The 12778-nt window shown below is 39.6% G+C and overlaps 1 protein-coding gene across 7 annotated transcripts in view; it reads left to right on the top strand.

Annotated features, from left to right (window-relative positions):
* Nucleotides 1-12778, top strand: part of RCBTB1 (RCC1 and BTB domain containing protein 1) — a 51344-nt gene that overhangs the window by 13824 nt on the left and 24742 nt on the right. For 6 of the 7 annotated variants that reach the window (XM_053380252.1, XM_053380253.1, XM_053380254.1 and 3 more), the window contains exon 7: nucleotides 416-558. The exons of the other annotated variant lie outside the window; for it this stretch is intronic. In XM_053380252.1, coding sequence (XP_053236227.1) covers nucleotides 416-558 — 143 coding nt within the window. The remainder of the gene's footprint in view (nucleotides 1-415; nucleotides 559-12778) is intronic. 7 annotated transcript variants of the gene reach the window in all.

Below are 12778 nucleotides of genomic sequence, written 5' to 3'. Positions count from 1 at the left end.
TTCCAGACCTGAGATTGTGTTTAGGAAGTGTCAACATTTTACTGGTGATCTTTTGGAGACAAGATGACTTGGGTTATTTCTCAGTTGTTCTGCAAGTATTTTACCAAACCATCAATAATCAGTGAAACCTGTTCATACCTGGGCCAGGGAACCTACAGTTCTCGTGATGTTTGTTGGGCTCTCTCCACCCCCAGCCTCAGTCAGTAGTCAGAAATAACAGGAGTTGCAGTCCAACAGTATCTGGAGAACCGTAGGACACCCCCCTCCGCATTTCATAACCTGTGTGCAGACTCCCTTGGCGTTTAAAACTAACCCAGGTTGTGCAACTGATACTTAAGTGTCCAGCAGTGATTTCTCATTCTTCGTGGCCATCTTAGAGTGATGCTAGCATTGATTTCCATTTTCTTTTTTGCAGGTTGCCTGTGGCTATGCACACACAATGGTGTTAACGGATGAGGGCTTGCTCTACGCCTGGGGAGCAAACACTTATGGGCAGCTGGGAACTGGCAGTAAAAGCAACCAGCTAAGCCCAGTGCAGATCATGATGGAAAAGGAGAGGTAAATGTTGCTGCAACTAATCCTTGGAACTGGGAGGCAGGGATGTTTGAGGTGTCTGTTCATGGCACCCTGAAAAAGAGGTGACTGATGCCTTTGTCTGTCCATCTTTGGTGTAAAGGGCAACTTCTCCTCGCAGGCTTTGTCGGCAGGGCTTCATCTGTCTTCCTTTCTTCTCTGATCCCTTCTCAGTTTCCACCCTCCCTTCAGACCATGAAGTCTGTGACCCAAGATTTGTTATTTTAAGGCGTCTAAGTTACGGCAAGTCCTGCCAGTACTTTCCACTCTGCAAAAAATGTGTGTCTTGTCTTGTCTTGTCTCAAATGGAGCTTTGGAATACACGTCACTTTTAGATAAAGTTAGGCAACTAAAATGAATGAGAACCACCTTAAGTTCAGGATAATCTGTTTTTGTTTTCTACTCTAGTGATGTAGGGAGGAAAAGACTGGTATCACTTGCTATACCTGCCTAGGGACTGGATTCTTTCGACTGGGGTGCTTGATCCAATAGCCCTCAGCTGGTGTGATTCTGTGATGCACCATGAGAAGCTTCTTTCAAGTCTCCATCCAGAATTTCGTGCTCCTCTCCTGCTTCAAGTGCCCTTAGTAAACTGTATGCCGTTTCATAGTCAAGGGACACAAAAGTTTAATTGTGTCATGTTTTGGAAGGAAATTTTTTTTAAAATTAATTTTCCAAAAAGTTTTTAAACAAACAAACAAACAAACAAACAAACAAACATAAATCTCGGCCGTATTTAAACCAATCTTAGTAACATTGTTAAATGACTTCCTCGTATTTCCCTGGTTGAATTTCAGTGTATATCATTTTAACAGTTTTCCAAAACCAATATTCTTATAGGATTAACTTAATCACTTAACATCTTTCTTTCTTTCAAATTTGGCATTAAACATATTAATTCATCACATTACATATTTAAATCCTAAGCCTATCTGATATTTGCAAGCTTTTCCAATTAAGTCAACTTAACATATTTAACTAAATAGTCTTTAAATTTCGTCGTCCATTCCTCCTGGTGGTCCTCCTCCTTCTGGTCACGGACTCTTCCAGTCAGGTCGGCTAGCTCCGAAAAATCCATCATTTTCATCTGCCAATCTTCCACTGTTGGCACTTCTTGTGTTTTATAGTTCTTCGCTAACAAAATTCTTGCTGCAGTTGTGGCATACAAAAATAATTTAACATCTTTTGGGGGCAATTCCAAACCTGTTATTCCAAGAAGAAAGGCCTCTGGTTTCTTAATAAATGTATATTTCAACATTTTTTTCAATTCGTTATAAATCTTCTCCCAGAAGCCTTTCACCTTGGGGCAGGTCCACCACATATGATAGAAGGTACCCTCTTTTTCTTTACATTTCCAACTTAGATTATCACTGTTGTGGTATATCTTTGCTAATTTTACAGGAGTCAAATACCATCTATACATCATTTTCATTATATTTTCCTTTAACACTGTACATGCAGTGAATTTGACCCCTTTCTTCCACAATTTTTCCCAGTCTTCAAACATTATATTATGTCCCACATCTCTTGCCCAGTCTATCATCACTGACTTAACTTGTTCATCCTTTGTATGCCATTCCAACAATAAGTTATACATTTTAGACAAATTTTTAACTTTAGAGTCCAACAACTCTGTTTCCAACTTAGATTTTTCTGAAGCAAAACCATTTTTGTTATCTAATTTGTACAATTCATTAATCTGGTGATAATGTAACCAATTTAACTTATCTTTAATCAAATGGTTTTAATTTATAACCTTCTTTGTCCTCTAATAACAAGTCTGAATATCTCAACCACTTGACATCCATATTTAACTTTTTCTGGGCCTTCACCTCCATTGGCGAAAGCCATCTGGGTGTCTTCCTTTCTAAGAGATCTTTATATTTTATCCATACATTGTACAGAGATTTCCTAATTACATGGTTTTCAAAAGCATTATGGGCCTTTACTTTCTCATACCATAAATATGCATGCCATCCAAACACATTGTCAAATCCCTCCAAATCTAAAACATCGGTATCTTCTAATTGTATCTATTCCTTAATCCAGCAAAGTGCAGCCGCTTCAAAATAGATTTTCAAATCTGGCAGGGAAAATCCCCCTCTTTCTTTAGAATCTGTTAGTAATTTATATTTAATTCTGGGTAAATTAAATCTAGATAAAGCTTTCTGCCATTCTTTAAAACATTTCACATTATCTATAATTGTGAGGGCTTGAAACAGAAATAACATCTTTGGCAATACATTCATCTTAACCACTGAAATCCGGCCCATTAGTGACAATTTTAAATTTGACCATATCTCTAGATCTCTCTTAATTTCATTCCATAGTTTCTCATAGTTATCTTTGTATAAATTCAGATTTTTCCTGGACAAATTCACTCCCAGATACTTAACTTTTTTCACAAAATCTAGGCCCATCTTTTCTTGTAATAACTTTCTTTCATCATTATCCAGATTTTTCTCTAATACTTTGGTTTTGCTCTTATTTAACTTAAATCCTGCTACCTGTCCGAATTCCTGTGTCAGCTCCAGTGCTTTTACTGCACTGGAGTCTGGATCCTGTAATGTCAGTACTAAATCATCAGCAAAGGCTTTTAATTTATATTGTTTGGATCCTACTGTAATACCTTTAATTTGATCATCTTTTCTTATCATACTTAGGAATACCTCTAGGACCGAAACGAACAACAGAGGAGAAAGTGGGCACCCTTGCCTGGTTCCCTTCTCGATTCTAATTTCCTCCAATACCACATTATTTACAATAATTTTAGCTTTTTGTTCATGATAGATCGCATTAATACCATTTTAAAAATCTTGACCAACCCCCATACTTTCTAAATTGTGTAACATAAAACTCCAAGATACATTGTCAAAGGCTTTCTCAGCATCAGTAAACATTAACATTGCTTTACAGTTCTTTCTTGCTTCCAGCTTTTCCAAAATATCTACAACATTCCTGATATTATCTTTCATGTGTCTTCTAGGCAGGAAACCTGTTTCTGTTCAGACAGAACCTTCTTTAGCCTGTTAGCCAGTATATTCGCAAAAAAATTATAATCCACATTAAGTAGGGAGATTGGTCTGTAATTCTTGACATTCGCTCTATCTTGATCTTGTTTAGGAATCAGAGTAATATAAGCTTCCTTCCAGGTTTCAGATGCTTTGCCCCCTCCTAGAATCAAATTGTATACTTCTATCAAAGGTTGGATAAGCCAATCTTTCTTTCTTTTTTAATACAATTTTTATTGAATGATTTTATGTTACAAAAAACAATACAGCCATACCACCACTAAATATAATTAAGAAATAAAAATTACATACATTGATATTTAGTTTATTTGTTATTTACCGTCTTATTTCCTCCCAAACATTGCATATAACAACACACATATGTGCAGACACCCACACACCCACACCCGCACACAAAATGAAAATAATGAAAGTAAATATTTTTTCCCCTTTTATCTTACAAAATATTTTCTTCAACTTTGACTTCCTGTCAAGTCCCTTTGCATATATTTTATCTTACATTTCAATGTACACAAAACAATAAACCTTTCTATATAATTTTTCTAATACATTCTGAAAACATAATAAATCCTTAATTGTTGTCCACCTTCTTTTAGTTCCTTTATCACTTGAATGCTAGCACGGAGTCAAAACTATTATTGTATTTTTGAACATATCTTCTATAACCATCCCATTTTTCCGCAAATTTTTGCTTAGAGTTTCCTCTGAGTTTACTAGTCAGTTGAGCTGTCTCCACCAATTCCTGTAATTTGATTTGCCAATCTGTTACTTTTGGAGCCTCGGGATCTTTCCATCCCTTGGCCACAAGTATACGAGTCGCTGCGGTTGCATACAAGAATACCTCTCTTAGATTTTTTGGGATCTCTTTATCTAAAATACTTAAATGCCTCCGGTTTTTTAGTAAAAGTTATCCCCATCATCTTTTTTAATTCATCGTATATTCCCCCCCCAAATCTTAATCTTTTCACACGTCCACCACATGTGGATCATGTCACCGTTATTTCCTCCATATCTCCAACAAGCATTCGCCAAATTTTTATACATTCTTGATAATCTGGAAAGAGTGAGGTATCACCTATGAGCCATTTTCATCATGTTCTCTCTTATATTATGTTGTTGTTTAGTCGTTTAGTCGTGTCCGACTCTTCGTGATAGCTGGCTGTAAATTTCAAATTTACCTTCCATAAGTTTTCCCAATCTTTTAGCATAATTGGACGGCCTACTTCTTGGGCCCACTTTATCATTGAAGCCTTAACCTCCTCATCCATTACTTCATAGTCTAAAAGAAGTCTATACATTTCTGTGATTATTTTAGTTTTACTATTCAGTAATTCTCTTTCAAATCTTGAAGGCTCCTTTTCAAAACCTATCTGCTTATCCTGTCTGAACATTTCATTCACCTGGGAGTAATCTAGCCAACTAGAAAAGTGATCTTTTATTTTCTCATAACTTATCAATATTAGTTGACCCTCCTCCTCCCTTAATATTGTGTTATACGTTATCCAGTTCTCTTTGATGTTGTTGTTTTTTTTAACAGCGATTGCTTCTAATGGAGAGTTCCGTCTTGGGGTTTTCTGTTCCAAATATCTTTTGTATTTTTCCCACACCTTATATATAGCATTTCTTATTATATGATTTGAAAAACTCCAGTGCGCCTTTATTTTCCCATAATTAAGATAGCCATGCCATCCAAAACGGGTGTCATGACCTTCTAGATCTAAAATATCCCAATTTTTTAATAAACACCAATCTTTCAACCAGAGAAGACATGAGGCTTCGTAATATAGCTTCAAATCCGGTAACCCGAAGCCACCTCTTTCTACAGTATCTATTAATATCTTATGCTTTACTCTTGGTCTTTACCCTTCCACAAAAATCTAGAAATTTCTTTTTGCCACTTGTCAATACTGCTGGTCTTTCCTATAGTTGGAATCGTTTGGAATAAAAAGAGTAGCTTTGGTAAGACTATCACTCTTTTTATTTGATAAGCCAATGTCTTATTAGTATTTTGCTGATAGACCATCTGGTCCCGGGGTCTTGCCAAGTTGCATTGAGTTTATTGCATATTCCACTTCCTGTCTTGAAATCAGTCCCTTTAGTAGGATCTTTTTATCCTCAGGAATCTTCTGCAAACCATTGGTTTTAATAAATTGCTCAATCTTGGCCTGGTCCTCTTTCTCCTTTTTATACAGTTGTTTGTAGTACTTGTGAAAACATTTTCTTATGTCCACAGGGTTCTCCACAGACTTTCCTTCTGTTACAATATTTGTGATAGTACTGTATTTTTCACTCTATAAGACGCACCAGACCACAAGACGCACCTAGTTTTTGGAGGAGGAAAACAAGAAAAAAATTATTCTGAATTCCAGAAGCCAGAACAGCAAGAGGGATCGCTGCACAGCGAAAGCAGCGATCCCTCTTGCTGTTTTGGCTCCTGGGATAGCTGCGCAGCCTGCATTCGCTCCATAAGACACACACACATTTCCCCTTACTTTTTAGGAGGGAAAAAGTGAGTCTTATAGAGCAAAAAATACGGTACTTTGCTTTTGCCTCTTTTTTAATTGCCAAGCTAAAAGTTTCCCACATTTATTTGCAGATTCAAAATTCCTTTGTTTCATCCTCCTTAGTTTCCATTCTATTTCTTGATTTATAATCTGTGAATATTGAATCTGTAGGGCTTTAATTTTCTTTTGTATCTGCAAATTCTTTGGGTTCCCTCTAAGACCCTTCTCTTTATCTTTTAGTTGTTCCAAAATCTTATCTTTTTTCTCATTCTGTATCTTTATCCTGATTGAATTTTGTTGAATGAGAAATCCTCTCATTACTGCTTTGCTGGCATCCCAAATAACCCTTGTTTCCGTTCCCTGATTCATATTAATTTCGAAATAATCCTTTAGGGCTTTTTGGGCTTTATTTACAATTTGGGTACTTCTCAACAAATCATCATTCATTCTCCATCTGAAGGAACCCTGTAAGGACATTTTCAGTTCCACAAAAACTGCATTGCGGTCTGAGCAGGTTTTAGGGCAAATTTCCGTTTTTGATACTTCAGGAACCAAGTCTCTGGATATTCATAGGTAGTCAATTCTCAAAAATGATTGGTTTGCATCTGAAAAAAAGTGAAGTCTTTTTCAGTTGGATTTCTGACTCTCCATATGTTTGACAGATCAAATTTGTCAGTTATGTCAAAGAAAGCCTTAGGTAGTCTGCTAGCATTCAAATTTTTTTGCCTCTGAGTCCTATCCATCAAAGTAGATGCAACTCCATTCAGGTCTCCCATTAGAATTAATTTGTAATCCAAATAGTCCAAAAGACTTGTTTCCAAGTTCTTGAAGAATTCCACTTTGCCATCATTAGGTGCATAGATTCCCAATAACAAATATTTTTCGCCTTGTGCTGTAATTTCCACTGCTATGTGTCTTCCTTCCTCGTCTTTAAAGATCAGTTTTGGGTTCCATTTTTCTTTGATATAAAAAACCACTCCTCTTTTTTTTTCACTTTGTCCGAAGAAATAAATTCTTGTCCAAGTTATTTTTTCCTATGATAAAATTTTTCTATGTAGTCTTGTAATATGTGTTTCCTGTAGACAAATTACATCCAAATTCTGTTTTTCCAACACATGATATACCTGTCTCCTTTTCTGAGGAGAATTTAGTCCATTGACATTCCAAGAATAAACTCTCAGCGCCATGATGTTAAATCAAGGGGTCGCCGCTCCTGCCCCTGGCAGCTGCGGGCTTTGCCGTCCAAGTTCCACCGTGAGCTTTTGCAGAAATCTGTCCCTCTCTCCCCACAGTCTTAATTCTTTGCTTCCTTCCTTCAAATTTAAACGATAGGCCCTCTGGGAATTCCCACCTGAAAAAAATGTTTTTACTCCTCAAAATGTTTGCCAATTCTGTAAAATTGGATCTCAAATTCAGGAAGTGTCTAGGAATCTCCTTGAAGAGGACGGTGGATTTGTCCTGTATTTTTAAGCCTTTTCTATAATGCAATCCCAAAATGGTATCTCTCTGTTCCTTGGTCTTGAAGACCACTATACAGTCATAGGTTATTTTTCTATCCTTTTTGGGCCCAAATCTGTAAGCTTTTTCTATCCACAACTCAACTTCTTCCTTTTTCAAATCCCACCATGCCACAAAATAGTCCATCAGACACTCCTTGAGTTTCTCCTCATCCAGTTGAGGCACCCCTCTCAATCTCAAATGAGATTCCCTTTCCTTCATTTGAAGAAAGGCAATCGAATTGGCGTTTTCATATTGTAGTCTTTCCAAGTCTGGCACTCTGTCTCTAGCTGTGCCAACCTTGTATCATGTGTAGTTATCTCAGTCTTAACCTCTTTCAGTTCAGAACTTAAAGCTTCAATCTTTTTATCCAGTCTTTCTATACCCTCTGTGTTGTGATTTGTATTGTCTCTAATTTCATTCAGTAGTACCATTACAGATTCCTCAAAGGGTGGATTTTTAGAGCCATGTCTTGTGGTTACCTTCTCTTGTTTATCAGCAAACATAATGGCTCAGGAATTTCAAGGTCAGTCCCACAGCTTAGTGGAATGAGAGAGGAAAACAGGATCCCACCACCAGTCCACAGGTGTCAGCCCAGGCAGCCAGCAGCCCCCCTGTTCCATGTTATTAAAGCAGGCTGCGAGTAAAAAGAAGTTTTCCAGATCACATATAAAGTTAACAGACAGTCCTGGAAGTAGAAGACACTTTTAGCTACTTTAAAATGTGTCCAGACAGCCACAGGATACAAAATAACAGAGTCAGTGGAAACGAAGATTGAATGTTTCCTCTTCCATTGTGACGTCACAATGGAGTCTAGCCTTTCCCTCCCGGGAGGTCCGCAACAGAATGGAGGAGCCTCTTTACTTAAAAACACAGTCCCGCAGGGTTTTTAGCAATTTAAATATTTCCCCCCCTCTTCCCCCTGCAGAAGGGGGGCATAGGTTTAACTTGCAAACTTTCAAAAGTCTTTTTCCGCCTAAGGCTTTGGTCCTTGCTTACCGACTCCGCTTTCTTTCAGCAAAAGGGATCAACCTCCGTTTTTAAATCCCTTCCCCCTCCTCTAATCTTGGTCAAATTAAGACTTTGTTCTTTACTTACAGTTCCAAATTTTGAGCCTTTTTATTGAAGGAATTGGCCGATCATGATCACCAGACTCAGAGCTTCGCGCAGTGAAGGAAGCAGTCATTTCCGCTGTGCCGCGTCTCCAACCCCACTCACTCTCGGGGCTCTTGCGAGCTTACCGGGGAGCGGGGGAGTCGCAAAAGGGCACCCACCGGATCACCAGGTCCTCAGAACACCTGATCTGAGGTTTTTCCGGGGGGCCGCAACACTCTTGCGGTCTCCCCCTGCTTCACAGCGCTGGGGCTCTTTCAGCTGAAAGAGCTCCTGTCTGCCATTACTGGGTGACCAACCGGAAGTCTAATTGTGTCTTGTTTTGAATGTGTTCCATATTTTCACATTTAAATGCTTGCCCAAAAAACCTGATCCTACGCTGTGGTAACCAGATATGGGCCCTGAGGCATCAGGCACAACCTCACAATCTTCCTTCATCTCATTGAACATCCTCAACATGGCCTTTGAGGTAGTGGTAAGGGGGCTGGCCAATGGCAGAGCTGGCAGAGAACATGTGGGGACCCCAAGGTGAGGAAAACGGATCTGTACCATCTGAATTTTCTCTCTGCTCTCTTGGCATCCATGTGGGGCTAAGGGGTCACTTTTTCATATCTAATGGCAGTGGCCCAAAGTCAGCTCATTTTTTATTAGGATTTTGCCATTTATCAAATCTATTACAGGCCATGCCTTCCTTTTTAGGTCCTCTAGTGGTATTGTCTGGTGGCATGCATTGGCTACATGTAGCTGTTGTACTTTTTTATCACTATAGAATGCAAGAGCATTAGATATCCATTTATAGCAGCATAGGGGGAGGGATTCTAGTATTTGAGAGAATGTATGGTCAACATGATTCTGTCTTCAATGACTTACTATTTGGAAATGTGGTCTTTTCGTACCTTCACTTAAAACAAAACAGTACTGAGAGAGAGAGAATAGCACTGAATGTGCAGACAGCTGTAAGCCTCAGCAATACCTTTGGTGCACAAAGCTGAAAATGTTGGAATGGCTTGGTGGTGAAGCTGCTGGGATTGTACAATATTAGAAGCCTTTCCTTCCTCCCCGCCCCCCGGCACAGTTATTTTCACACTTTCCTATGTGTAATCTGCAATTAGCATAGCAGGACTTGTTGCTTCTTAGTAAATGTGTATCGGGTTGTGTGACACAGATCTGTTGCTTACAATGCTGTAGCGATAGAATAAAATTTCTAATAATGCTTGCATATACAGCAGTTCTGCCGCTTTATACTGAAATGCTACTGTTTGGGCTTCTGTAGGTGAGGGGGAAAGGAGATAACAGGTTTTAGATAAAACACCCATAAAAAAAGCAGAAGCTTGAGTTTTATGGACATCATACTTCATATTCAGGTATGTAGCACTTTACAAAATTGTGAATTTCCAAATCATTACCTACAGTAAAGTGTCCAGTTCCAAGCTGCCATCTGTTCCATTGTGGAAGTGATGGGCACTTACAGCAACCACTGCATGGAAAGTCTGCCCCTGTGGTTTTGAATCATGCTGCATCAACAAAGGAAATGGGTTCTGTGTTGTTGTTGTTGTTTAGTCGTTTAGTCGTGTCCGACTCTTCGTGACCCCATGGACCAGAGCACGCCAGGCACCTCTGTCCTCCACTACCTCCCGCAGTTTAGTCAAACTCATGCTGGTAACCTCGAAAACACTATCCAACCATCTCATCCTCTGTCGCCCCCTTCTCCTTGTGCCCTCCATCTTTCCCAGCATCAGTGTCTTCTCCAGGGAGTCTTCTCTTCTCATGAGGTGGCCAAAGTACTGGAGCCTCAGCCTCACGATCTGTCCTTCCAGTGAGCACTCAGGGCTGATTTCATTAAGAATGGATGCATTTGATCTTCTTGCAGTCCATGGGACTCTCAAGAGTCTTCTCCAGCACCATAATTCAAAAGCATCAATTCTTCGGCGATCAGCCTTCTTTATGGTCCAGCTCTCACTTCCATACATCACTACTGGGAAAACCATGGCTTTAACTATACGGACCTTTGTTGGCAAGGTGACGTCTCTACTTCTCAAGATGCTGTCTAGGCCTGTCATTGCCCTTCTCCCAAGAAGCAGGCGTCTTTTAATTTCGTGGCTGCTGTCACCATCTGCAGTGATCATGGAGCCCAAGAAAGTAAAATCTCTCACTGCCTCCATTTCTTCCCCTTCTATTTGCCAGGAGGTGATGGGACCAGTGGCCATGATCTTCGTTTTTTTGATGTTGAGCTTCAGGCCATATTTTGCACTCTCCTCTTTCACCCTCATTAAAAGGTTCTTTAATTCCTCCTCACTTTCTGCCATCAAGGTTGTGTCATCTGCATATCTGAGGTTGTTGATATTTCTTCCGGCAATCTTAATTCCAGCTTGGGATTCATCCAGCCCAGCCTTTCGCATGATGTATTCTGCGTATAAATTAAATAAGCAGGGAGACAAAATACAGCCTTGTCGTACGCCTTTCCCAATTTTGAACCAATCAGTTGTTCCATATCCAGTTCTAACTGTAGCTTCTTGTCCCACATAGAGATTTCTCAGGAGACAGATGAGGTGATCAGGCACTCCCATTTCTTTAAGAACTTGCCATAGTTTGCTGTGGTCGACACAGTCAAAGGCTTTTGCATAGTCAATGAAGCAGAAGTAGATGTCTTTCTGGAACTCTCTAGCTTTCTCCATAATCCAGCGCATGTTTGCAATTTGGTCCCTGGTTCCTCTGCCTCTTCTAAATCCAGCTTGCACTTCTGGGAGTTCTCGATCCACATACTGCTTGAGCCTTCCTTGTAGAATTTTAAGCATAACCTTGCTAGCGTGTGAAATGAGTGCAATTGTGCGGTAGTTGGAGCATTCTTTGGCACTGCCCTTCTTTGGGACTGGGATGTAGACTGATCTTCTCCAATCTTCTGGCCACTGCTGAGTTTTCCAAATTTGCTGGCATATTGAGTGTAGCACCTTAACAGCATCATCTTTTAAAATTTTAAATAGCTCAGCTGGAATACCATCACTTCCACTGGCCTTGTTATTTGCAGTGCTTTCTAAGGCCCATTTGACTTCACTCTCCAGGATGTCTGGCTTAAGCTCAGCAACCACACTAACTGGGGTGTACGAGACATCCATATCTTTCTGGTATAATTCCTCTGTGTATTCTTGCCACCTCTTCTTCATGTCTTCTGCTTCTGTTAGGTCCTTACCACTTTTGTCCTTTATTATGGTAATCTTTGTACGAAATGTTCCTTTCATATCTCCAATTTTCTTGAACAGATCTCTGGTTCTTCCCATTCTGTTGTTTTCCTCTATTTGTTTGCACTGCTCGTTTAAGAAGGCCTTCTTGTCTCTCCTTGCTATTCTTTGGAAATCTGCATTCAATTTCCTGTATCTTTCACTATCTCCCTCGCATTTTGCTTGCCTTCTCTCCTCCGCTATTTGTAAGGCCTCGTTGGACAGCCACTTTGCTTTCTTGCATTTCCTTTTCATTGGGATGGTTTTCGTTGCTGCCTCCTGTACAATGTTACGAGCCTCCATCCATAGTTCTTCAGGCACTCTGTCCAGCAATTCTAAATCCTTAAACCTGTTCCTCACTTCCACTGTGTATTCATAAGGGATTTGACTTAGATTGTATCTTACCGGCCCAGTGGTTTTTCCTACTTTCTTCAGTTTAAGCTTGAATTTTGCTATAAGAAGCTGATGATCTGAGCCACAGTCAGCTCCAGGTCTTGTTTTTGCTGACTGTATAGAGCTTCTCCATCTTTGGCTGCAGAGAATATAATCAATCTGATTTCGATACTGCCCATCTGGTGATGTCCATGTGTAGAGACGTCTCTTGTGTTGTTGGAAAAGCGTGTTTGTGATGACCAGCTTGTTCTCTTGACAGAACTCTATTAGCCTTTGCCCTGCTTCGTTTTGATCTCCAAGGCCAAACTTGCCAGTTGTTCCTTTTATCTCTTGATTCCCTACTTTAGCATTCCAATCCCCTATAATGAGAAGAACATCCTTCTTTGGTGTCACTTCTATAAGGTGTTCTAAGTCTTCATAGAATTGGTCAATTTCAGTTTCTTCAGCACCA

The sequence above is a fragment of the Podarcis raffonei genome, chromosome 3 (assembly GCF_027172205.1).
Source record: "Podarcis raffonei isolate rPodRaf1 chromosome 3, rPodRaf1.pri, whole genome shotgun sequence".
Classification (NCBI taxonomy): Eukaryota; Metazoa; Chordata; class Lepidosauria; order Squamata; family Lacertidae; genus Podarcis; species Podarcis raffonei.
The sequence above is the reverse complement of the archived record's forward strand: the minus strand, read 5'-3'. Positions and strand labels throughout refer to the sequence as shown.